The sequence below is a fragment of the Sparus aurata genome, chromosome 24 (genome assembly GCF_900880675.1).
Source record: "Sparus aurata chromosome 24, fSpaAur1.1, whole genome shotgun sequence".
NCBI classification, from domain to species: domain Eukaryota; kingdom Metazoa; phylum Chordata; class Actinopteri; order Spariformes; family Sparidae; genus Sparus; species Sparus aurata.
Genome location: NC_044210.1, coordinates 19,402,666 through 19,429,654, shown reverse-complemented (window position 1 = coordinate 19,429,654; position 26,989 = coordinate 19,402,666). Strand labels below are relative to the sequence as shown.

General features: G+C 44.1%; 1 protein-coding gene across 1 annotated transcript in view; it reads left to right on the top strand.

The window, feature by feature from the left end:
* LOC115576534 (NACHT, LRR and PYD domains-containing protein 12-like) overlaps positions 1–26,989 on the top strand; it is a 46,670-nt gene that overhangs the window by 13,165 nt on the left and 6,516 nt on the right. Inside the window, exons 8-10 of the mRNA XM_030409063.1 lie at positions 19,960–20,133; positions 23,302–23,475; positions 23,563–23,736. Of these exons, the coding sequence (XP_030264923.1) occupies positions 19,960–20,133; positions 23,302–23,475; positions 23,563–23,736 (522 nt within the window). The remainder of the gene's footprint in view (positions 1–19,959; positions 20,134–23,301; positions 23,476–23,562; positions 23,737–26,989) is intronic.

Below are 26,989 nucleotides of genomic sequence, written 5' to 3'. Positions count from 1 at the left end.
AAATTAGATTAAGTTTCTCCAGGATCAACAACACAAACACAATAAACACACAGTCAGTTTTGAATGCTGCTGTTTTTACCTTTCAGAAACAGGTGAGCATCATCAAAGATTGTATAGTCTCAGGGTTGACTTTCACCCAAAAGACAACCCTGAGACTATACAATCTTTGATGATGCTCACCTCTATCTAAAAGATGGAACCCTTTTAGAAACAGGTGTGCATCGGATCTGAAGTGCTGAGGATGTGAGACTCAATACTTTGAAGCTGAACACCAAGAAAAAGACCCAAACCTCCAAGAAACACATTAGAAGGCTCACTGATCAGGTAGTTCAGGATATTTGGGAATTCCTTTCAGTTTTTTATGGCGTGGGATTGATCCTTGCTCAAACCTTTGACTTTGATGTCTGTTATCAAAAAGAAGAAGTGAAAAGCCTTAATGAATGTTAATTGTCTCAGAGCAAATAGCTCAGTGAGTAAGAAGACTAAGAAACAGTTCTGAGGTTGTGAGTTCAAGTCCTGGTTAAGCTGAGGATTTTGCTGATTTGTCCTCTCAAAAAGGCCCCAAAAATGCTATAAAGCTCAAAACACCCTGATGGACCAGCTGGGATTTGATCCCTGAACCTCAGAAGAAGAGCAGCAGCATCTCATCTTACTCAGCTATTTTGCTTCACAACAAGCTCACTTCACAGTATGTATCACACCAATAAATGTGCAGGAGAGCAATAATTTGGTTTTCACAACATAAAGATTGTCAGAGGATCAATCCCACAACCTCCCAGTCTGAAGGCAGCAGTGTAACAAACATTTACAAGCATGAAAACATCGTTTCAGCCGTCGACCTTAAATTCTGCTTCTAGTGGTTCTTTGCTCGCAGCCCAAACACGTCCTCACATAAATCAGTCTGGTGAAACCTTCAGCAGCTGAAGCTCGACCTCCACACTTCGCTGTTGGCACTGTTATAGTTCATGATCCTGGTTCAAGAAACCTTTGTGATACTACATTTGTATACTTTTGTTCATAAACTCCACATTAAATTCTGATTTCACAGCCAAATAATTATTTGTTGTCCAAAAAGTCTTTGCAGGAGTGAAACGAGCATCAGAGCTTCTGTGTTTTTTGTTTTGTTGGTTTGTCACCAAGATTACACAAAAACTGTTAAAAAGATTTTCATGAAACTTGGCTGGAGGACGAGTTTTGGCCACAATAGAACCAGTAAACTTTTGGTGTGGATCTGGGAAAAGTGACTCCATGGATTCCAGGATTATTTGAAATTATTTTCACTTTTGTGATAAAGTTTACAAAACATACCTTGGCCTTGAGTGCATTATGGTTGTTGTTGTTGTTTCTAATAATGTTACATTTTATTTATTGATTTTTTTTGTGGTAATTTTTCATAATATATTTATGCAAATATATTTATTTCATTTTGAAAAAGTCTTCTTTAGTCTTCGATTTTTCACATAATTCAAATCAAATCACTGGGTTCAGATTTAAGTTATGTATTATTCATGCGGTCTTTCTGGGGGAATACTTTGTAGTCATTTGTATTAAACCCACAGTGATGTCTGAAATTCTACCACTAGATGGAAACATTGAAACGCGTCAACAACCAACCTCTCTTGTTGTATACTGATGAGATTATATAAATCCAGTTTCAACATAAAGCAGTGAGGAAGTCATCTTTAATTCAGTGTGTTTTATTAAAATGTTCCACTCATTCAGTCCATCACAGTAACAAAGTTGTTGGGATTTTGTGAAATGTGAAAAAAGTCAAATATTACAAACAGACGGTGCTACATCGTGCCGTGTGCAACTGTGAAATCTATTTTAAAGTGTTAATATGCAGAAAAGTCTGTGGTGAGACAATTTTGTAAACACATTCAAACATTTTCCTTTTAGTCTAAATTCACATTTAAAATTCAGTAATATTGCATCAATGTACATATTTATAATGTATGCACACTTAAAAGTTAAGATGTGCACACTAAGTGTACACTAATACTTTAACGTCTTGTACAAATTAGACCAAATGTGCCCAAAAATCGAACAGGGACTGATTACATGATTTTTTTTTAGCAGCATCGTTAACGCTTGTTGCCAGAAGGGAAAAAAAACACCTGATTAGTAAAAAAAAAAAAAAACGTTTTATTCAAAATAATAAATATAAAAAATAAATAAATACAGTATTGTGAAGACGCGCATCATAAACACTGGCAGCCCTCTTCAGCAGGTTAGTATTACTGGTCGCCTAAAGACAGTGGTTCTATTGCACAAGAGCAACAGGGAGCGACTCCCCCTTGGCACAGACAAACTCACTCAAATCCAGAAAGAAAAAACTAAACGACAACCCGCCTTCCCCGAAGAAACTCTATTTATACTCTACGCTATTCTATGCAGGATCTCAGATTTAAGGTGAAGTTAACAGTTTACTTTTTGGTCATCCCCCCTTTTGTTCCACGTTGAGGCATAGTGAGTGACCCCAGCCAGCGGGGCAGCCACTGCACTGCTGCACCCGGGTCTCGTCAGGAGCAGCCGTCTATCCAGGTGCTGTCACCGAGAGCACTGAGGGTGGACAAGCTCTTTGGAGGAGTCGGTAAACTGAGGACAACAACAAGAGATCGCTCAAAGTTTAGTGACTCAGGATGGAACCAACCCACACCGGCTGCTATCACTGCATGAAAAGTGGGATTTTCGTCAGTATGCCGCACTGTAGATTGACGTGGAATTTAAGTTTTGCGGCAATTTGCAGGCAACACTGAAAACTGACATAAATTGTCGTAAATTGATGTGGGCCTTGCTTGGCAGTTGTCCCCCAGTGACCCCCCTCCCCCTGATTCTAGGGGAGGCTTTGACACGTAAATGAAAATGCTGTGAGCTAAACAAATGCAAATCAGGGTAGCAGGGGGAGTTTCACCCCAGGTAACCTTTTTCTAAAAGGTGTTAACTTCATTTTAAGAAAATCTCTGGTATAAATAGATACATATATATATATATTTATATATATATATATATATACTCCTCCTTGAACCGGCACCTTATCGTGGTGGAGGGGTTTGAGCACCCGAATGATCCTAGGAGCTATGTTGTCCGGGGCTTAATGCCCCTGGTAGGGTCTCCCAAGGCAAACAGGTCCTAGGTGACGGGTCAGACTAAGATCGGTTCACTCGCCCCCGATGAATATAACAAGACCAAGGACGTGCACGTCGCCCGGATCGGCGTCACCGGGGCCCCACCCTGGAGCCAGGCCTGGGGTTGGGGCTCGCAGGCGAGCGCCTGGTGGCTGGGTCTCTGCCCACGGGACCCGGCCGGGCGCAGCCCGAACGAGCAACGTGGGCCCGCCCTCCCGTGGGCTCACCACTCGCGGGAGGGTTCAGAAGGGGCCGGTGCAGAGGGACATGGGTGGCGGTCGTGGGCGGGGGCCCCGGCGGCCCAATCCCCGGATGGTGACTCTAGCCATGGGGACATGGAATGTCACCTCACTGGGGGGGAAAGAGCCTGAGCTGGTGCGGGAGGTTGAGCGGTACCGGCTAGAAATAGTCGGGCTCACCTCCACGCACAGCCTGGGCTCTGGAACCCAACTCCTTGAGAGAGGCTGGACTCTCTTCTACTCTGGAGTTGCCCGCGGCGAGAGGCGGCGAGCTGGTGTGGGCTTGCTTATAGCCCCCCAGCTCAGCCGCCATGTGTTGGAGTTCTCCCCGGTGAACGAGAGGGTCGTTTCCCTGCGCCTTCGGGTCGGGGATAGGACTCTCACCGTTGTCTCGGCTTATGGGCCGAACAGCGGTGCAGAGTACCTGGCCTTCTTGGAGTCCCTGGGAGGGGTACTGGAGAGTGCTCCAACCGGGGACTCCGTCGTTCTCCTGGGGGACTTCAACGCCCACGTGGGCGATGACAGTGTTACCTGGAGGGGTGTGATTGGGAGGAACGGCCTCCCCGATCTGAACCCGAGTGGTGTTTTGTTACTGGACTTCTGTGCTAGTCACAGTTTGTCCATAACGAACACCATGTTCAAGCATAAGGGTGTCCATATGTGCACGTGGCACCAGGACACCCTAGGCCGGAGATCAATGATCGACTTTGTGGTCGTGTCATCTGACCTCCGGCCGTATGTCTTGGACACTCGGGTGAAGAGAGGGGCTGAGCTGTCAACTGATCACCACCTGGTGGTGAGTTGGATCCGCTGGCGGGGGAGGAAGCTGGACAGACCTGGCAGACCCAAACGTATCGTGAGGGTCTGCTGGGAACGTCTGGCAGAACCCTCTGCCAGGGAGATCTTTAACTCCCACCTCCGGGAGAGCTTTGACCAGATCCCGAGGGAGGCTGGGGACATTGAGTCCGAATGGACCATGTTCTCCACCTCCATTGTTGACGCGGCTGTCCGGAGCTGTGGCCGTAAGGTCTCCGGTGCCTGTCGCGGCGGCAATCCCCGAACCCGGTGGTGGACCCCGGAAGTAAGGGTTGCTGTCAAGCTGAAGAAGGAGTCCTACCGGGCCTGGCTGGCCCGGGGGACTCCTGAGGCAGCTGACGGGTACCGGCAGGCCAAGCGTGCGGCAGCACGGGCAGTCTCGGAAGCAAAAACTCGGGTCTGGGAAGAGTTCGGGGAGGCCATGGAGGAGGACTACCGGTCGGCCTCGAAGAAATTCTGGCAAACCATCCGGCGCCTCAGGAGGGGGAAGCAGTCCTCCACCAACACTGTTTACAGTGGAGGTGGGGAGCTGTTGACCTCGACTGGGGACATCGTCGGGCGGTGGAAGGAATGCTTCGAGGATCTCCTCAATCCCGCTGACACGCCTTCCATAGAGGAAGCAGAGGCTGGGGACTCAGAGGTTGACCCATCCATCACCCAAGCCGAAGTCACTGAGGTAGTCCGTAAGCTCCTCAGTGGCAAAGCACCGGGGGTGGATGAGATCCGCCCTGAGTACCTCAAGTCTCTGGATGTTGTGGGGCTGTCTTGGCTGACACGTCTCTGCAGCATCGCGTGGCAGTCGGGGACAGTGCCTCTGGACTGGCAGACCGGGGTGGTGGTCCCCCTATTTAAAAAGGGGGACCGGAGGGTGTGTTCCAACTATCGGGGGATCACACTCCTCAGCCTCCCCGGGAAAGTCTATTCCAGGGTACTGGAGAGGAGAATTCGGCCGATAGTCGAACCTCGGATCCAGGAGGAACAATGCGGTTTTCGTCCTGGCCGTGGAACACTGGACCAGCTCTATACCCTCCGCAGGGTGCTCGAGGGTTCATGGGAGTTTGCCCAACCAGTCCACATGTGTTTTGTGGACTTGGAGAAGGCATTCGACCGTGTCCCTCGTGGCATACTGTGGGGGGTGCTCCGGGAGTACGGGGTCGGGGGCCCTCTGTTAAGGGCCGTACGGTCCCTGTACTGCCGGAGCAGGAGCTTGGTTCGCATTGCCGGCAGTAAGTCAGACCTGTTCCCAGTACATGTTGGACTCCGGCAGGGCTGCCCTTTGTCACCGGTTCTGTTCATTACTTTTATGGACAGAATTTCTAGGCGCAGCCACGGGCCGGAGGGGATCTGGTTCGGGAGCCAATGGATCTCATCTCTGCTTTTCGCGGATGATGTGGTCTTGTTGGCTCCTTCGAGCCGGGACCTCCAGCATGTCCTGGGGCGGTTTGCAGCCGAGTGCGAAGCGGCTGGGATGAGAATCAGCACCTCCAAATCCGAGGCCATGGTTCTCGACCGGAAAAAGGTGGCCTGCTCCCTCCAGGTGGGAGGAGAGTTCCTGCCTCAAGTGGAGGAGTTTAAGTATCTTGGGGTCTTGTTCACGAGTGAGGGAAGGATGGAGCGTGAGATTGACAGACGGATCGGTGCAGCGGCCGCAGTAATGCGGTCTTTGTATCGGTCCGTCGTGGTGAAGAGAGAGCTGAGCCGAAAGGCGAAGCTCTCGATTTACCAGTCAATCTACGTTCCGACCCTCACCTATGGCCATGAACTTTGGGTCATGACCGAAAGAATAAGATCCCGGATACAAGCGGCCGAAATGAGTTTCCTCCGCAGGGTGGCAGGGCGCTCCCTTAGAGATAGGGTGAAGAGCTCTGTCACCCGGGAGGAGCTCAGAGTAGAGCCGCTGCTCCTCCACATCGAGAGGAGCCAGCTGAGGTGGCTCGGGCATCTGTTTCGGATGCCCCCGGGACGCCTCCCTCGGGAGGTGTTCCTGGCATGTCCCTCCGGGAGGAGACCCCGAGGACGACCAGGACACGCTGGTGTGACTATGTCGCCCAGCTGGGCCTGGGAACGCCTTGGGGTCCTCCCGGAAGAGCTGGAGGCGGTATCCGGGGAGAGGGAAGTCTGGTGTCCCTGCTCAGGCAGCTGCCCCCCGCGCCCGGCCCCGGATAAGCGGATGAAAATGGATGGATGGATATATATATATATATATATATATATAGAGAGAGAGAGAGAGAAGAGAGAGAGAGAGAGAGAGAGAGAGAGAGAGAAAGAGAGAGAGAGAGAGAGAGAGATAGAGGGAGGGAGAGAGAGATAGAGAGAGAGAGGAGAGATAGAGAGAGGGACAATGAGAGAAAGAGAGAGAAAAGAGAGAGGTAAAGAGAGAGAAAGATCAGGGAGAGAGGGAAGGAGAGAGGAAAGAGAGAGAGAGGGAAAGAGAGAGAGAGAGATAGAGATAGAGAGAGAGGGAGAGAGATAGAGGGGGGAGAGAGAGGGAAGAGAGATGGAGAGAGAGAGAGAGAGAGGGAGAGAGGGAGAGAGATAGAGAGGAAAAGAGGAAAAGAGAGAGGGAAAGAGAGAGCAGAGAGAGAGGAGAGAGAGAGAGAGAGAGATAGAAAGATAGAGAGAGAGAGAAGAGAGCGAGAGCTAGAGCGAGAGGAGCGAGAGCGAGAGCGAGCGAAGCGAGAGCGAGAGAGAGCGAGAGAGAGAGAGAGAGAGATATAGATAGAGAGATATAGATAGAGATAGAGATATATCTATAAGATATATATCTATATATATATATATATATATATATATATATATATATATATATATATATATATATATATATATATATATATATATATATATATATATACACATATACACACACACACAAACGCTGCTATGAAGTCGGACACTCTCTCTTCCCGTAGACGTGACGTGACCTGGCTGAGGTTGCAGTGTTTGCCTTCTTCGCCGGCGAAGAAGTGGAGGAAATTGAAATTCCATTAATGTTTGATTACAATCAACAACGACTGCAATCAGTTTTCTTACCTGATGCTATGGGAACTTTGCTGGCCTTTTTCTCATATTAATCTCCTTCAGAAATTATTCAATCTGAGATGTTCAAAATATTAATCAACCAAAACATGTAGGCTGAGGGAATAGAGCAGTGGAACTGCTGCTGTGTTGCATGCAGACGACCGGGGATCAAGACCCGTGTCAAGCCTGTCTTTCTGCAGAGGATGTATTCATCTGATTACTTTTATATATATATATATATATATATACATAGTTCAAATTTGGATATTTTGTAATTGCTTCACTTCAAACGGTCACACAGTGGCTCATCAAGAGTAGATGAAGAGCCTAAATGTTGTCTTACTGTAAATGATCATGTTCTGTTTTCCTTGTAATGTCACCATTAAATACATTTGAACTTTGTCTATCTGGTACATTATAGTAAGTCTTGCCTAATAACAATACAGTACAATTACAACAGTTATTAATTATCATGATGACAACTGTGCTTAGGTGCATCATGATTATATCACAGCTGAGGGGAATTTGCTGACTACGTTTAACAAATAAGCATAACTATAGACACATAAGATGAAGCATTTTCTCATAGCAACATTTTTCACAATGAATGAAATACATTTCAGTGAATGAATGAAATACAATAATCAGAACAAATGACTGAATCAGATGCCTTGTCCCGCTGCACCATCTCATCACACGCAGAATAGCTCAGGATAATTCTTTGTATTGTTAATGTGATGGGAACAGAAAGGGTTAATTAATAAGAGTGGATAGAACAGATAACACTGGACACAGCAGTTAACCACTTCTCCATCATCACCCTAAGCTGACAGAACTGAGCAGTTTATTGACGACATCTTTCAGGGTTGTTGCGTTACATGAAGGATTTTATAGGTTTATTCATGGTGACTATCCCACAGGTGCAGCCACACGGCTGCTACTTATCTGAAAGTATTTGATATTTGAGTAGAAAAGAGGCAGAGGCCTTATGGATATGGAAATTCATCGAAACACACGTCATATACGTCAGCGTAGATGAGAGCCAATTAGGGCAAAGTCCTGACGTCATGAAGGTGGGTCTAGGGTCGCGCAGTACCTGGAGAGCATCTGCTCTGCAGCAGCCTCGCTCCCGCGATAACTTAAGGTCATGTGACATCAGATGCGGAGCAGAAACCACTCCCATCCAGGTCATCGTGGACACATTTTAACCAGCATGCATCACGATTTAAGCAGCGCTGCGCAGCGCTGCTTGATCTTGAACTCGCCTAATGACTGATCAGGTGACAAGCAGCCAGTTTGCTGCTGCTGGTGCACTCTGGGAAGTGTGGTTCTTTGAGACTCATTCCTGAGATTCAGCTCAACAATTAATATTGTTTCCATGCTATATTAAAGCCCCTGTACAGACTTTTCATTTAGTGTTGATTTTGGCGGCCCCGCTGGACGAAAGCGGTAGTGTTTTGCCGGAATGAAGACTGCATTTCCCATGAGCTCTAGCGCCCACTGTCGTGAAGACGTTTGTCTGGCTGGCGCGTGTAGATTTGTTTGGAAACGTCGGAAAGACGACGGGACTTGCTTTGAAAACTTTTTTTTTTTTTAGCAGCTATCTGCAGCGTGCATATGGACGAGGTAATGTGTCTATTTGTATTTCTACTTAATATAATATGCCGCCGGTGAAACAAAGTAATGCTGCTGTTGCGCTGCAATTTCCCCGCTATATATATTACCCACGGTGCTACAGAGCTAGCGTTACAGCAAAGTCACAGTGATTGTGATGGATGTTTTGTTCTAAGTAAGAAACTGAATCATTTATAATGACAGAGGATATTACCGATGCATCGTTGCAGGTCGGCTGGGCTGATACACACAGCTGAAATGGATGCGTGATCTAAGACGTTTGTTGTCGTTTTCACGAGTGTAGTATCAAGAGCTAATCTAGTGGTAACGTTAGCCAGCTTTGTTGTAACAACATGAATTCATGTATTGCTGTAAACTACGTCCTGCATTACATTTCATAAATGAAATAAAATTTACAAACCTGTCTAGGAGGAATCTGGCGAATTCTGGATCCGACCCTCCCTTCAAGCCCCGCAACTCTCTCCATCTCTGGAAGGAATCGCCAATGTTTATCCGTGTTTTAGCCCTAGCTCGATCGGATTCCCTCTCTGCCTTTCGTTGGTCTTCGGTTCTAATTCTTTTTCTTTTCTTTGTCTCATTATCAGCCATGACAAAAGTTTTAGCTCGGTTAGCACTGGCTAGCGTAGCAACAAAACAGCTATGCCGTATCCTGAATGTCGTCAGTTCCGGTCTGACTGCCGTAAATCGTTTCGTCAGTGGTCCGACCCGACCAAGGCCTTTCAGAGGTATAGAATTAGACTACTTAGAAAAAGCGTATCTTCACGCTGATGGGCTCATTTGCTGTTGTAGGTAACAGAGACACATCAGCAGAAACCAGAGACTTTTCTATATCCAGTTAAAAACTCCGTACAGGGGCTTTAAAGGAACCAGAACACATAGTGACATGTAGTGTGTTGATTTGAGATGTGGACCTCCAGAACCGTATTGGATTGTCCCGCACGCATTTTAGATGCTTCCTGTGGTTGTTAACTACGGAAGCGTATTGCATTCACTTGAAAAACAAAACAAAACAAAAAAAACTCAGTTTTTTCCAAGTAATTTATTTTTTGGGTTGTTTTTTTGAATATTTTTTTTTTTTTACTGTTTTTCTAACCGATTCTTTTCCTGTTTTTTTGTAGTATTTTTTTCTGCTTTTTGGAGTAATTTTTTTTCTGAAATATCAAGATACTTCGAACTCCCGCGAGAACCTCCAACCAGCAAGTGACTCTTATTACAAGCGACTTTGGGCTTGTTTTCTATAAAGTCGATCATAAATATTGGTAGTCGCGGGTTGCAGGTTTTTGGGCTTGTTGTTAAAGTGTTCCTCTTCCTATGATATTGTATGTCACATATTGTTTTGAATTCCTGAAACTTAAACAAAAAAGGATCATAACATATAAAAACAATTATAAATACAATGACATTTCTGGATTCAGGGTGACATTTGTGTGTGTGCAAAGTGTAATAATCTCTCTTTTTTAATAGAGAAGTCGCTTGTTTTGGGCTTGTTTTCATAGGCCCACTTGCTTGTTTCTCTCACGATATCTGGCAACACTGTCATGGACCTATAGTGACTCCTGCTCCTGATTTCAAATGCATCATCTTGTATCCGTGGAGCCATATCTGTCCAACTGATCCAGGAGAAACATTGCTATGTCTAGCAAATCTGAATAGGCTTTCTTTCTGAACAACCAAAAAGTCCTCAGGTGCCTGCGTAGAGTCGACAAACTAATGGTAATACAATCTATATGACTTAAAGACAGGACTATCTACCAGTGTCTTAAACCCAGATCAAAGTAAAACTTGATTTAACTAAACAAGCCGGTTATGTTTGTTTCCATTAAATTGAGCTCTCAATAAAGGAATGAATGCGTCTATTGTTTCAAATGCTCTCTAAACTCAGAAAAAAAAATATTCAAATAATCAGAAATAAATTACTCCAAAAAACAGACCAAAAAATTAATTACTCAGAAAAACAAACCAAAACGTTTTTTTTCTTCTTGTAAATTCGGCATGTGTTAGTGTGTCAGCTGGTTGTGGGTCGTGCTGCAGCCCCCTCAGTCTAACAGGAAGACTCCCAGTCAGTCACACGCCTCTCTGGCTGTTTCCTCCTCACAGTTTACTTTCACTTTCTCTGACAGAAGTGTCGCAGGTAGTTTTCTCCGTCTGAACCTCCAGCTGAAGGTAATGTAATGAATCTGACATGTTCGACTCGCTAACACGAGCTCTACTTTTCATTGTTACCCCGGAAACAGCACAAAAACTGAAGCTCGGTTGTTTATTTCTCCAAACTCACGAGTTTAAACTCGGAGCGTCCGGACACACATCCGCCATTTAGTGTCTTCCTGAATGAGCCTGTGGAGGAGGCCGAGACGAGCCGCCGCTCTCCCGCTGTGTGACGCACTAAACGCGGCTGGAGAGCAGCTGTTGGTGTCGGTGAATAATCTGTGGTTGTATTTACAGTCCAGGACTGATGAGGAGGCAGTAAGAGGACATCCAGGAGTCTGAAGCTTTATTTAATTAATACAAATATAACTTCATCACTGAGCAGCAGTCAGCAGGAACACGTCGGCTCTCAGTGTCAGTACTTAAAGTGCCCGTTACGTTACTTGAGTACTTCTGCTCCTGATTACTTCTCAGAGGAAGAGATTCTCATTTTGACTTTGCAGATAAATGTTTTAAATAAACAACAGATGACCAGATTGACTCTTTCAGATTAAAAGATATCAGAGAAACGTGTGTGTTGACTCCACCACAGCGTCATGACGTCATCTAGTGGACTGATCCAAGTCCAGCAGCTGATGTTCTGACAGGAGACGTGACGTCAGTGAGAGACGTCATAGCCTCTACAGACAAAACCCACCTGAACACACCTGAGACTGTCATATTTTATAATAACACAACAGGTTATTAGAACAATTTCTGCCTCTTGGTTAAATCAACTTGTCAGTATTTGTGTTTAATCAGTTATTTAACACTCCAAGCTCCACAGAAAGTCTCCACAGTCATGTACAGAAGGACAGGGACTGTTTTTATACCCTTTAAAATGTCATAATGTTTACTTAGAAATAAATATTATAAAACATATAATGAGAGATCGTCCTCTGGAGTCACTGGTGTTACTGTGTGACAGAAGTCTTTTATTTTGAAATAAACCTCAGACTGATGACATCACTGTCCTTCCTGCAGGTCAGTGAAGACAGGTCCTGGATCAGTCCACTGTCTCTTTTCTGTCAGAAGACATTTTCACATTTGTCTCCAGATTTCACGTCACTGCTGTGAGCGACTTTATTAGTAGAGAACAGTAAAAAACAGAATACAAATGATTTAATGACATGATTTAGTTTTGGTTTGATGTCCTGTAGCAGCCATTTAGTGAAATATGTATTAATAGAGTCAGTGAGTTGTGGAATAATGTGCTCTGAGTTTAAATGTTAGAAGAGGAAGTCGACTTTCAGACATTTTGTCCTTCAAGAGTGTTTCTGACCCAAAGGCTGATTTCAGTTGATGTGCAGATGAATGATTTGTGTTTCCTCTCCAGATGAAAGTGTGTGTGAGTTGAGCAGCATGAATCAGTGTGAGGACAGAGAGGAGGGAGGCCCTCCCTCTAAAACCACTGGACCTGGACCTGGACCAGGACCTGGACCTGGACCTGGACCTGGACCTGGACCAGGACCTGGACCTGGAGCTGGACCTGAGCCTGGACATGGAACTGAGCCCAGCTGTGTGTCCTTCAAGAGTGACGACTCAATGGGTCATCATTCATCAGACAGAAAGTAAGCAGTTCTCATGTCTCATATCCCACAAAGACTCTGGATCTGTAGTAAAGTTGCCCCACTCACGCATTTTCTGTTGCGCTTAATTGATGCTCTGATTAATTAATTACAGACTGATTTATGCTTCGAGACAATGTTTCTTTCTTGAACACTAGGTCCATTTATGTTCTTTATGATGTTCAAACAAAATATTTCTCCTTTGCAAACACCATGATAATAAACACAGCAACAAGCTGATTCAGCGATAGAGGTCTCAAACTATTTATGTTCTGGGCGAAAACACCTGCCTGCACAAAGGTGGGTTCCTACTAATAACATAAAACATGAATTTCTGTCCCTTGTGGTCTTATCCTCTGTCCAACAGGAGACCAGCCTCTGCTGAGCCTGAAGCTGAACCTGAACCCAGCTGTGTTTCCTTCAAGAGCGTCCAGTCAAAGGAATTTGATTTTAATTTTAAGCGACAGCGTTTAGCTGACAAAAGGTAAGTTGTTGTGAGCATTAAAACATTTTAGACAGTCTGATCTAAAATGTTCATATTTCCTCCTCATGATGTCACAGCGGATTCTGGTTGGCATTAAATCCAGTCTGACCATCTGATAATGTTAATGTGGTCATAGAGTTAAGATGGAGGTCAGAGCAGGATTAGTGTTAAAGGACAGGTTCACATTTTTTGTAGTCTGTCCCCAACAAACACTGACGACCTTATGTTCACTGAAACAATCGCTGGTCCCTTCTGTGCACACGGGCCCTGAAACATCTCTTCTTATGTGGAAGTGATGGAGGACAAAGTCCACAGTCCTGTCTGTGTGAAAGTACACTGTGAAGTTCAGTGGATGATAATATGAAGCTTGAGCAGTCTGACTGATAGATATCAAGTGTTCCCAAGTCTTTAAAGTCCGAAATGTCCTATTTGAGTTATTTTGTACTAAAACAGCCGCAGCTTCTGTGTCTGAAGAATAAAAAGTGAATTAACATCTCTGGTGGTCTTCTTCTCTGTCCTGCAGGAGACCAGCCTCTACTGGACCTGGACCTGGACCTGGACCTGGACCTGAGCCCAGCTGTGTGTCCTTCAAGAGTGACCAATCAAAGCAACATCTCATTGATTCTAAAGAAGAAAAAACTTCTGCTGTAAAGAGGTGAGCTGTTAATAACATAAAATATGACTGATTCATGTTTTAACTGTTATTTATTCAGACACATTTGTTTAAACTTGTTGTTTTTTCAGCATTGTTTTTACTGATTCATGTTTTTTTTCCGCTTACATCTTCTTCACTTACATTTGTTTATTTTCTTGACACACATTCTAGCTGTTGTCTGATGGCTGCATGAGTGTAATGCCATGTTCAGACCAAACACAAGAAAAATATTCGCAATACATCTAAAAAAACTGTTTCAGATTTGTGAGCTCTCTAGAGCAGAGGACACTGGTACAAGAAATCTGCTGGCTGAGATGTTTGTTTTCTGCTTTTTGGATATGACTTTCGTATTTAATTATTTTAATGCTTAAGCAGAAAAGCTTGAGGAACTTGAGAAGGGTTAAGCCGATGAACGTTGGCTGATGGCTGCGAGTCATCGACTACTAAACCATAGTAACACCAGTGTTTGTCTGTGAGTGGACAGACACAATGTGACTGATTCTTCATGATTCCTCCACAGAGTGGACCAGGAGAGCTCAGAGGTTCCCAGAGGTCCGTCTGTCCAGCAGCATCAGACACACCTGGACTCCATATTTATGGTCTGTACATGAACAACAACTACGTTTACATCCAGTCTGTTCACAATAATCTCCATGCTGCACTTTACAGACCAGTGGTGAATCTGTCAAACATGGATCTGATGTTTGGCTCCATGATGTTAAATGTTGTCATTCACATGATATTCTGTTCCAGCTGCTGGAGGAGAACATTGTGACTTTTGTGAAGAACGAGCTGAAGAAGGTCCAGAGGGTTCTGAGTTCAGATTACCCAGAATGCTTAGAGAGTCAGAGGGAGGATGAGGAGGTGTTGGATGGTGAGGATGAAGAGCAGAGGAGGAGCAGCAGAGAGGCATTTCTGAAGATCACACTTCACTTCCTGAGGAGAATGAAGCAGGAGGAGCTGGCTGACCGTCTGCAGAGCAGTAAGAGGATTTCTCTAAAGATTTAACATGATGGAAAAATGAAAGACTGCTGACCATCTGCCCTTTGCTCATTTTTGTCAATCAAACTTCATAGAACATGGATTAGAGATAAAATATGTAGGATCTTCCTGAGAAACTATTAATTGACTCATAAATAATCAATAGAAATGTTAGTCTACAACTGCTATTCAATATTTTGTGAAGAATTTTTACATAATCAGCCATAACATCAAAACTACCTACTTAATATTGTGCAGGTTACCCTTGTGCAGCCAAAGCGGCTCTAAACCATCAAGTCATGGTCATAAGACCTCTGGGGGTGTCCTGTGGTGTCTGGCACTGGGACGTTTGAAGTTGATCCTTTGGGTCCCGTATTGTAGATGTATCCTCCATGGATCAGACTTGATCCAGTATGTCCCACAGACGCTCGAGCGGCTTGGCATCTGGGGAATTTGGAGGACCTTGGGCTGTTTGTCATGTCCCCCTACTGTTCCTGAGCATTTTTGTGGTGTGTCAGGGCACATTGTCCTGGGGGGGCCACTGCCATTGGTCAGTGCTTTTGCCATGACAGGGCGTACTTGGTCCACAAAGATGTTTGGATGTGTGGTGTGAGTTTTTAAACATGAGTGCTGGTGTCCAAAAGACAAATGGGAGATACCCCGTGCACAGCAGTGCTTCTCTTTTGGGTGCAGCCAGTACAGGGCAAGTCAAAGTAGATCAAATATATTGATAATAAGCCAGCACACACCAGAACAGATGCTGTTGGGTTTGTGTTGGCGGCAGTGGTGAGTGCATTGTCCGCCGTACTTACATCTTTAAACACAGCAACTCCTTGGTTCACAGCTGGGTCTCTGGGCCGGAGAGAGTTGACGGGCAGTGTTTCTATAACCCAACCTAAAAAGAGCAGCGCCTGGTTGTCATTTCGACTGCAACAGCCAAAAAGGCTGGGTGTGTTTACTTGGGAAAGTGCGGGTCACAGTACCCGGTATTAGCTCCACTGGCAAGCACCTGAGGAGATGCAGTGCTTCCAAGCGGACCAGTCACACTCGCTGTGGTGCAGGTACTTTTCTTGGGAGGTACACACATGCTATGGCACAGGACATGCACTTACGCAGTTGCTGCTCTGTAGGTATAGCATCAATTTCACACAGAAGCATAAATCATGCTTTGATCACAAAAGTTAAAAATAATCCTTGAACTCTCCTCGGTAAACAGCTCCTGATCAGAGCAGAATCCGATGTAACCCTGGTTGCTTCTTCCTCCAGAAGGTCTGGCCACACTCAACTATCTAGTGCGGACTTGCTCTGAGACATTTGGCAAAGCCCTGTGACACACACTAACCCTGCCAGTGGGTTAGGTATTTTAATTATTTAATACTTTTTATCTTATCTAATTGTTTTATAAAAAAAAAAAAAAACCAAGCCTAACCCATGAGTCAGCAGTCAGCATTACAAAACAAACACCTGACAAGTTGTGGCACCTCTGTGGATCACTGCTGCAGTCAAGTTGATAAACAGGAGTGAAGATAAGTCCACTTTTTAATCCTAAAAGTTTTCCAGAGTGGTCCAGCCTTGAGCAGCTGAGTAGCAGCTGCCCCCCTTCACTAACCTGGCCCTCCCCATGCAAAACCCTAGGGCAAACACATTTTTTGCTGAAAGTTGAATATTTTCAGCTCACGTAAAGCCACAAAATTAGTGTAATTTTGTGGCTTTGCACTGACCTTGTATTTAGTGATAACTCAACATTACAAAGGGACTCACTATCCCGTAGTCAGTCAAGCTGCCAGTCATGTTTGCAAAGTTTCTGTTGGCTCAACAGACAACTCCTTGAAGAGATAAAGTTAAAATAGAAATACTTTTCCCTCCTTGTGTATATTATTAGCGGGCCAAACCCGAGGGGCCGAGGGAACGCATATGCAAGCATACGCATTTCCTAGGACCAGCGGTGCGAGGAACCCTATTGTAATTGTAAAGATTTTTATTTTTATTTTTATCCAGCTAAAAGTGGTGCTGCAGGCTAAACCGTGCAAGGGAGGGCGGTGCAATTTGGAGGGTTGGTCCAGACTCCTGTGAAAATCTCAGACACAAAAAACTACATATATCCGCCTGCAGGGGGCGCTATAACCTAGGAAAACACGTTTTTGCCTATAACTCCCAAACCGTATGTCGTACATTCAAAAACCTTGTATCCCCAGATTCCCTGAATGGAGCTGAATCACGCCCACTTCCGGTTAGAAAGTTTTTTCACAAAATCGCAAAAACTGGAAAACCTACTTTTTCGAACTCCTCCTTGGGATTTTGTCCGATCTGCATGAAACTTGGCACCTACACTCTTCAGCTGCATCTGATCTAAAGTTATCAACTCCAGTACTCCTCTAGGTGGCGCTATAATGGATGCAATCGCGTTTTTGCCTGTAACTTTCACATTTCAAATAACACATTCGCCAACCTTATATCCATATGTTCCCTGAATAGAGCTGGGTTTTCTGACATAGGACACGCCCACTTCTGCTGCACATTTCTTTCATTAAATAGGCACATATGTCATATGACTTTGTCGAACTCCATGCAACTTGATGCAAATTTGAGATCCTTGGTTGCCATGAGACTGGGAAGGGATGGGCCGAATTTTAAGAATTTTAGCCACTAGGGGGCGCTAGAAATATAGGAAGTTTATATCTCTCGAATGGCTACACCGATTTTTACCAAATTTGGTTGGTATGATGTAGGGCCAATCCTGAGGCCATATCTTGAAGGTGGTCATGACTGCTCAATGTGGGCTTGGCTTATTACAACATAAACAACAAACATTAATTTCAGCCAAACTATTATGCTGAGAGCTGTGAAATTTATATGGTATAGATAGAATAGGACACAGTTCTTCCATACCAAAAATTGCACATGTACTCCAGTAGGTGGCGCTATAATGGATGCAATCGCGTTTTTGCCTTTAACTTCCAGATTTTAAATAACACATTCGCAAACCTTATATCCATATGTTCCCTGAATAGAGCTGGGTTTTCTGACATAGGACACGCCCACTTCTGCTGCACATTTCGTTCGCTAAATCGCCACATATGCAAAACCTATTTTTCGAACTCCTCCTTTTGTCTGATTTTGTCCCATCTGCATTACAGTGAATACCACGGCTCAGACGTTGGCCTGTGTCTTCACTTTTGCCCCGAGCCCGGCATCCTTTGGGCCAACTTCCGTGGGCTCTGCGGTGCATGGGGTCCAAATCGCGCGGAGGGGCTTGGCCCCCGTTCATAACTGCTTGCAGTTCTAGTTTTGTTTTGTTTTGGGGTTGTAGTTTTTTTCAGAAAAAAATAGTGTTTATGTTTCTTTGAGAGAATGCTCAATGGTGTTACTTGTACCTTCAGAATCTCCTGCCATGTGCCAACTTCACCTCAAATCCAACCTTCAGAAGAAGTTTCAGTGTGTGTTTGAGGGGATCGCTAAAGCAGGAAACCCAACCCTTCTGAATCAGATCTACACAGAGCTCTACATCACAGAGGGAGGGACTGCAGAGGTCAATGATGAACATGAGGTCAGACAGATTGAAACAGCATCCAGGAAACCAGACAGACCAGAAACAACAGTCAGACAAGAAGACATCTTTAAAGCCTCACCTGGAAGAGATGAACCAATCAGATCAGTGATGACAAAGGGAGTGGCTGGCATCGGGAAAACAGTCTTAACACAGAAGTTCACTCTGGACTGGGCTGAAGACAAAGCCAACCAGGACATACAGTTCACATTTCCATTCACTTTCAGAGAGCTGAATGTGCTGAAAGAGAAAAAGTTCAGCTTGGTGGAACTTGTTCATCACTTCTTCACTGAAACCAAAGAAATCTGCAACTTTGAAGAGTTCCAGGTTGTGTTCATCTTTGACGGTCTGGATGAGTGTCGACTTCCTCTGGACTTCCACAACACTGAGATCCTGACTGATGTTAGAGAGTCCACCTCAGTGGATGTGCTGCTGACAAACCTCATCAGGGGAAACTTGCTTCCCTCTGCTTGCCTCTGGATAACCACACGACCTGCAGCAGCCAATCAGATCCCTCCTGGGTGTGTTGACATGGTGACAGAGGTCAGAGGGTTCACTGATCCACAGAAGGAGGAGTACTTCAGGAAGAGATTCAGAGATGATGAGCAGGCCAGCAGAATCATCTCCCACATCAAGACATCACGAAGCCTCCACATCATGTGCCACATCCCAGTCTTCTGCTGGATCACTGCTACAGTTCTGGAGGGTGTGTTGAAGACCAGAAGGAGAGAAGAACTGCCCAAGACCCTAACTGAGATGTACATCCACTTCCTGGTGGTTCAGTCCAAAGTGAAGAACGTCAAGTATGATGGAGGAGCTGAGACAGATCCACACTGGACTCCAAAGAGCAGGAAGATGATTGAGTCTCTGGGAAAACTGGCTTTTGATCAGCTGCAGAAAGGAAACCTGATCTTCTATGAATCAGACCTGACAGAGTGTGGCATCGATATCAGAGCAGCCTCAGTGTACTCAGGAGTGTTCACACAGATCTTTAAAGAGGAGAGTGGACTGTACCAGGACAAGGTGTTCTGCTTCGTCCATCTGAGTGTTCAGGAGTTTCTGGCTGCTCTTCATGTCAATCTGACCTTCATCAACTCTGGAGTCAATCTGCTGTCAGAAAAACAAACAACCTACAATCAGTCTACAGAGATATACTTCTACCAGAGTGCTGTGGACCAGGCCTTGCTGAGTCCAAATGGACACCTGGACTTGTTCCTCCGCTTCCTCCTCGGTATTTCACAGCAGACCAATCAGACTCTCCTGCGAGGGCTGCTGACACAAACAGGAGGGAGCTCACAGAAAGATCAGAAAACAATGAAGTACATCAAGAAGAAGATCAGTGAGGATCTTTCTTCAGAGAGATGCATCAATCTGTTTCACTGCCTGAATGAACTGAACGATCATTCTCTTGTCGAGGAGATCCAACAGTACCTGAGCTCAGGAAGACTTTCCAGAGAGAAACTGTCTCCTGCTCAGTGGTCAGCTCTGGTCTTTATCCTACTATCATCAGAAAAAGATCTAGAGGTCTTTGACCTGAAGAAATATTCTGCTTCAGAGGAGGCTCTGCTGAGGCTGCTGCCAGTGGTCAAAGCCTCCAAGAAAGCTTTGTAAGTAAATAGATATGTGCATATGCTTTGAAATACACAAATATCTTTTCAGCAGGAGAATAATGCCTTTCTTATTTTCTCATTGTCTCTCCAGATTGAGTGGCTGTAACCTCTCAGAGAGAAGCTGTGAAGCTCTTTCCTCAGTTCTCAGCTCCCAGTCCTCTAGTCTGAGAGAGCTGGACCTGAGTAACAACAACCTGCAGGATTCTGGAGTGAAAATGCTGTGTCCTGGACTGAAGAGTTCACACTGTAAACTGGGATGTCTAAGGTGAGATCAACTTACAAGTTGCAGTTTCAGCAACCTATCTCAGGTCAGGATATCTGTCCATCCAATTTAAGTCTTAGTCCTTGTTGCAGCAGACCAAACATAGTATCCCCTAATCCTAAGCCATGTCTTCTCGCTTTTTCAATGGAATTCTGAGGCATTCTAGATGTTATTCCTTTAGATTGTTCAGCGTCTTTCGTAAGGTCCCATTCAGTTTGATACACCTGTAATACCTGTACAAGGAGGCGTCCAGGAGGCAATCAGATGATCAACCCATTTGAGCAGATTCCTGATTATTTTTGTAATTATCCAAAAGCCATAGCCAGTGATGAAGGTTGGAGGGAAACCCCCAAATCAAGATCTTTCTCCCCAGGCTCAGAATCCTTCAAACTCAGGTAAAGCATCCACCTGACTGTTGGTGGGTAACGTGATTTTGCTGTTGCTGAGCCTCACACATGAATATAAGCTTGCACACTTTTTTTTTTTTCAATAATATCTTTATTGGATTTTTTACATAACAACCTTAGAGCTGAAAGAAGGGACAATGTACAGCAATATATCAAAAAAGTACCAAGTCAGCCCATCCCAACCTCCCTCCCTCCCTCCCTCCCTCCCACTTAACCCACCCCTACCGGTCCGACCATACATTCCTACCGAGTGTGTACCAAGTCAAATTAGTAAGAATGAATAAATACAAGCCTTCTGTATATCATAAAACAGCCAAACAAAAACAAAAATCAAAACAAACAAACTGTTGCACAGAGGGAATCAATAGCAGGGAGAGGTAGAAAAGGAAATTAAAACAAAAAATAAAGCTGGAAACAGCACCAAATATTGAGTAAGCATGTTTAACAATCACATCACATTGTTTAAATATAAAAGAATGACTGTATAACACCCCAAATCTTATGAAACTCTCCAGGTTTAGCCTTCAAATTATACATAATCTTTTCACTTGGTATGCATGATGCTAGTTCATTCGTCCATCTAGCAAATGTAGGTGGTGACACATCTTTCCAATGCATAGCTATACATTTGTTTGCTGTAATAAGGGCAATTCTTATAAATTTGAGTTGGTTTTTATTAACTTTCATCATGGATGTGTCACCCAGGAGAATTACTCTTGGCTCTGCGGGAATGGTTAGTCCAGTAATATCATTAAGCACTTTAAGTATAGACACCCAATATGAATTAAGACAAGGGCAAGTCCAAAACATATGTACCAATGTTCCTATTCCCAATTTGCATCTTGGGCAAAACTGGCAGTACTGAGACTTAATTTTATGTAATCTGTCAGGGGTATAGTATGTTCTATGAATAAGATTGCATTGTGTAATTTTGTGTCTAGAGTTAAAAGAAAAGGACTGACTACTAGTACACAATGATTCCCAATCCTCTTCTTCAAAATTACACTCCAAGTCCTCCTCCCATTTACATTTCACTCTTTGCTTTTCCCAACCTATAATCTGAGAAATTCCTGAGTACAAGTAGGATATAAACCCCCTCACTCCCTGTTTACTACGCACAAGTTTATCTAGAGGCTGCTCTTTTAATGGTTGAAGACGGCCACCTTGTTCGGAGGTAACAAAGTGCCTAACCTGGAGATATTTGAAGAAATGGGTGTGGGGTAGTCCATACTGATATGAGAGCTCTTCAAAAGTCTGAAGGGTTCCATCTTTAAACAAATTCCCAAAAGTTGTAATACCTTTTGTAACCCATAGGTTTGTAATACCATCTCTAAGGGCTTTAGGTAAAGAGGGATTAGAGTGGAAAGGGGATTTATCATAAATAGTTTTAATACAGCCCGTTTTCTTCCGAATTTGCTGCCAGATCTTATAAGTATGGACAATAACTGGGTTTGCTGTTGCAACCAAAAGAGAGCTAAGCGAGCTGATATATGGAACTGATTCCAACTTCAACTCTGTTAAATGGTTCTGTTCAATTTGTTTCCACTTAGGTGAATGGACTTGCACTGTTTTACAGACCCATATTGCTCTAATTTGTGCAGCTTGCACACTTTTATTCGGAGTTGAGACTCCAATCCAACGATCTCCAACATTGTATCTTTGCCTCAGATGTTACGGTGCTGATTCTTATACCTACTTCTTCACAATGTCAAAACAGTGTGCAATTGAGGTCATAGTCTGGCATATCCTCCGTAAAAGGGCAGAAATGCAATCCTGAGGCCTTAATAATGCCAGACACTCTCTAAACTTCTACTTTGCCAAGAGATAAACAGAACATGTCCTGCTAAAAGAAGGTGCTTTACTGGCTAAGAATGCAAACACATCTCTAATGCTGCATTCTATTACAAGTCAGACTGTATTTTCAAGTCGGTTTTCCTGAATTCCAATCTAAATCCATCCCAGTGCAAACATGGATGCACGCAAAAAAGAACTGTTAATATGGAAAGTCTGTGAATTTCACAAGCCACTACAGCTGCTGATTTAACAGGTTAGGGCACTGAAAAAACAACAGGAGGAGGTGGCTCCCTCCTCATGCTCGCAGAGACTTCTGTCAAGTTTTTAATCAACTAAGAGCTGCTGAGTCTTCTTACAAGACATTTACATAAGCTTTCCATGTGTAGCTGAGCACACCGTTTCAATAGTTGAAGTACAGTTTGGCCACAGCCATGTGAGGGAGTGTGATACTTACTTGGTGGCAATGATTCAGCATGTTCAGAAGTCCATCATTTATTACTAAGAGAAGATAATACCAGATTTAAAGTTACAATGTCTATGATATGAAAGTACATACAAAGGCAGGCACCAAAAAATCCTCCTCCCTCACCCCATCTCCCTCGCGATGTACTGAAGTGTCTTTAAACCGTTTTTCCCTGCCTTCAACATTTGACACACTGTAACCTGGTTGAGCCTGACCTTGTTCATCTGCTAAATCAGTATTTGAAACTGGAAGTACATAAGCCAATAGAATGGGAGAAAGGATTTCATACACAGGAATGTAATATGACTACATATACAGATTATTACAGGGTCATGTTTACATTTACTGAAAACATAAATCATTCTTAGCTGATTTTAAGAAGCCCATCCATGTAGTAAAAGGTTCAGACATCTATTGATGTCATGCAATTTACAAATTACATCATGGCTGTACTTTCTAAATGTAGTAATAATACTGTGTGACCTTGTGTTATGTTTTCCTCTCCAGACTGAGTGAGTGTGACGTCTCAGAGACAAGCTGTGAAGCTCTGTCCTCAGTTCTCAGTTCTGAGCCCTCTAGTCTCAGAGAGCTGGACCTGAGTAACAACAACCTGCATGACTCAGGGGTGAAGCTGCTGTCACTTGCAATTGAGAGCTCAAAATGTACTCTGGAAACTCTCAGGTCAGAAAAAGCCACTCCTTTGCTTCAGTGACTTGAGTGATATACTTCCCTAAACGTCTCTATTTGGTCTGCTTTGTGTGTTTACAGGCTGTCAGGCTGTCTGATCACTGAGGGAGGCTGTACATCTCTGGCCTCAGCTCTGAAATCTAACCCCTCCCATCTGAGGGAGCTGGACCTGACCTACAATCATCCAGGAGACCTAGGAGTAAAGCTGCTGTCGGCTAGAGAGCAGGATCCACTCTGGAGGCTGGACACTCTCAGGTATGAAGAGTCCTACTGGCATATTGGCTTATGCAATCCTAAGAGGTTAGCAGGCAGGAGGAGACTTCTTGCCCAGTGCAGGTGGTGGGAGAGAGCAGGATGATTGACAAGCTGTCATCGCTGCTGGTGCAGGAGTCCCACCCCCTGCAGGTCACTCTCACAGCAATGGGCAGCTCCTTCAGCAACAGACTGATACACCCTAAGTGTGTGAAGGAGAGGTATCGCAGGTCCTTCCTACCTGCTGCTGTCAGACTGTACAACCAGCACTGCTCCCAATAGACCTCACTCTGCACTGTGCAATAAGACTGTACAAAACAAATTCCTGTTTTTGCACTTTCTGGCAAATTTCCTTAACACCCATATTTATTATTTGTATTTGTGAATAAAAATTCACTCCTTTTAATTTTGTACTATATCATGTTTATATGTACATTTATGCTATTTCTTACCTTTTTAATTATATTTTGCTATTGGTTTTGTCTTTTGTAATATTCTGTCCTCCATTTGCGGGACATTAAAGGGATATTCCGGCATAAGTTTAATCCATGGTCTAACACACCGTGACACAGAGTAAGACTCCCCCTCGAGAGATCAAGTTTTCCGACTGCTAGCTTATGTAGTTTTAGCAACCTCAGAAAAGACTGCACGATAACAATACACTGCAGTCTATGCCTCCACCAAGAAACTGCCATCGAAAAGCCATTTATAGCCACAAATAATGCTCAGAACAGCACCAAACTTCAAAACTCACCACTCTCCTGCAGCAGCTAGTTAGAGTGGTGAGCTGTTTTCTCTTTTCTTTTCTTTCTTTTTCGGGCATAGACACCTTTATTTTTGACAGTGGATAGACAGGAAATGGGTGTGTGTGTGTGTGTTTTTGTGTGTGTGTTACATGCAGCAATGGTCCTCCAGCTGGGATACCAAACGGGGTCCACTGCGTATGTGCATGTGGCATGCGCTCTAACCACTCCACTACCTGCGTGCCCTGTGCAGATGTTTGATGCCTCGAACTATGTGCTGGGACCCTATTTGTACTGTTGATGAAGTTTGGTGCTGTTCTGAGCATTATTTGTGGCTATGAATGGCTTTTTGATGGTGGTTTCTTGGTGGAGGCATAGTCTACAGTGTATTGTTATCGTGCAGTCTTTTCTGTGGTTGCTAAACCTACATAAGCTAGCGATCGGAAAAAACTTGATCTCTCGAGGGGGGTCTTACTCAGTGGCACTGTGTGTTAGACCATGGATTAAATTTACGCCAGAATATCCCTTTAAAGGATTTCTGGTTTTGGTAGCTCACAACACACAGTCACACAGTTTTTTTTTAATTCTGTATAGAGGCAAATAAAAGCAGATGACTTTACCTTTTTGACATTACTGTAGCACAGGGGAATGCCACCCTATTCAAAAGAATGAATAGGCTCTGTGAATGCAGTATTCAGCTCTAATTAAGTTATCCATGATTCAGAAAAACTGAAAAGGGGTCATGCTACAGAAATGGTGAGATCTGGGTTGTACAATTCTGCTCAAATTGATTCTGTCCTATTTATCTTTATGTTCTTAATGGCAATATTTAATTGCAGAGTGTGACACTGACACTTTTGTGTTTGATTGTATGAAATGCTGAGCTGAGATAAACAGAAATTCTGATGTAGCTGTTGGTATTTTCAAGATGTATGAAGACTGAGTGGAGGGCAGCAGATATGGCATCCTCTGTGGATCTCTTGGTTCCGAAATTATTCTGATGAGGGTCCAGGCTAGCAGGGATGTTACCTTTTGATAAGCAGGAGAACTGGGTTCTCAAAACACTCTATCAGGATGGGGTGGAGAGCCACAGGGCGTTAGTCATTAAGTGTGGACATAGCAGACTCTTTAGATACAGGAACAATGAGCTAGCTGATTGGCACATGGGATGTTATCATCCCCAGCATCTATACTCATATTCATATCTCTAAAGGAATTTCCTACCATCCGCTGTGGTTACTGACAGTAGCTTCTCCTCTTTTGCTCTGAGCACTTTCATGTATGTTTAAAGTGACAAGACAATTCCTTGAACTAGACATTTTTAATAAATTGCAGTAGATGACTGAATTTTGTTTTATCATTGCAAGGACAGTGGATAACAACTACGATTAATGGGCCAATTTTTGGCATCCTTAAAACTAGAGATGCACCGATCAGGATTTTTGGGGCCGATCACCGAAAGCAGTATCTGCCGATCCCGATATTGCCGATCACCGATCACAGCGTCAAATCCATAAATTCTTCTATATTGTTGTCTTGTGTAACTTTCATATATTTAATTAATGATTCTTCTTACACAACATTGACATTGTCTTAAGTATAAAAATTAGGAGATGAGAAAGTATCATGAATTGACCACCGTTTTATTGCAGGCTGAGGCAATGTGCAATATTTCACACTCTAGAGACTCTTAGAGACAACTTGGACTCAGCTTACATAGAGTAACTGTAGCTTACTAGTGGGAATGCAGTCAGGGTGGGAATTTCGTCATTTTAGGGGCAAGTCCATTTGACCTGCACTTCACATGGATTATGTTTTAAAACATTTTTTTAATACCAATATCAAGTTGATGTTACATTAGAATATTAGTGTTATTGAATATTTCTCCCAATAGAAATCCCCCCAAATTATGGCAAAGCACATTTTTTCCAAGCAAAAAATTGTAGAATAACCAGCAGGAGACCACTGATGTGTGGAGTGATTTTGGTGACACTACACTCTGAATAATAGTGAAGTTATTGAATATTTTTTGTAGTTTCTCTTTTCGGTGTTGCACTTTGTAGACGGTCCCTGCGCCCTCGTCTCACAGACGGCTGACCATACAGACCCGGAGGACCGCTGGTTTTGATAAAAATACGGTTGTAGCTCGTTGTCTTCCTCACTACGGTAGGAAAGACCCGTCGTTTGTTTCACTTATGAGTTATTGATCCGGGAAGTTCGAATCTGTGAACATATTTCCAACTTTACCGGACTAAATCCTACCACATAAGTCAGTTACGTATCATGTCAAAACCGCAGCAGGGGTTGTAGCTGATTCTGTGGTCTGTCCAGGGACCATGGTCTCTGGCACGGACCAGTGGTCACTACCACTAGGGGCGCTAGAAACACTGGTCGCGACCAGCTCCTCAGTGGTCGCGACCAGTTGCTCTGTGGCACAGACCAGTGGTCACAACCACTAGGGGCGCTAAAGATACTGGTCCTGACCAGCTCCTCAGTGATCTGCCCTGTGGTCC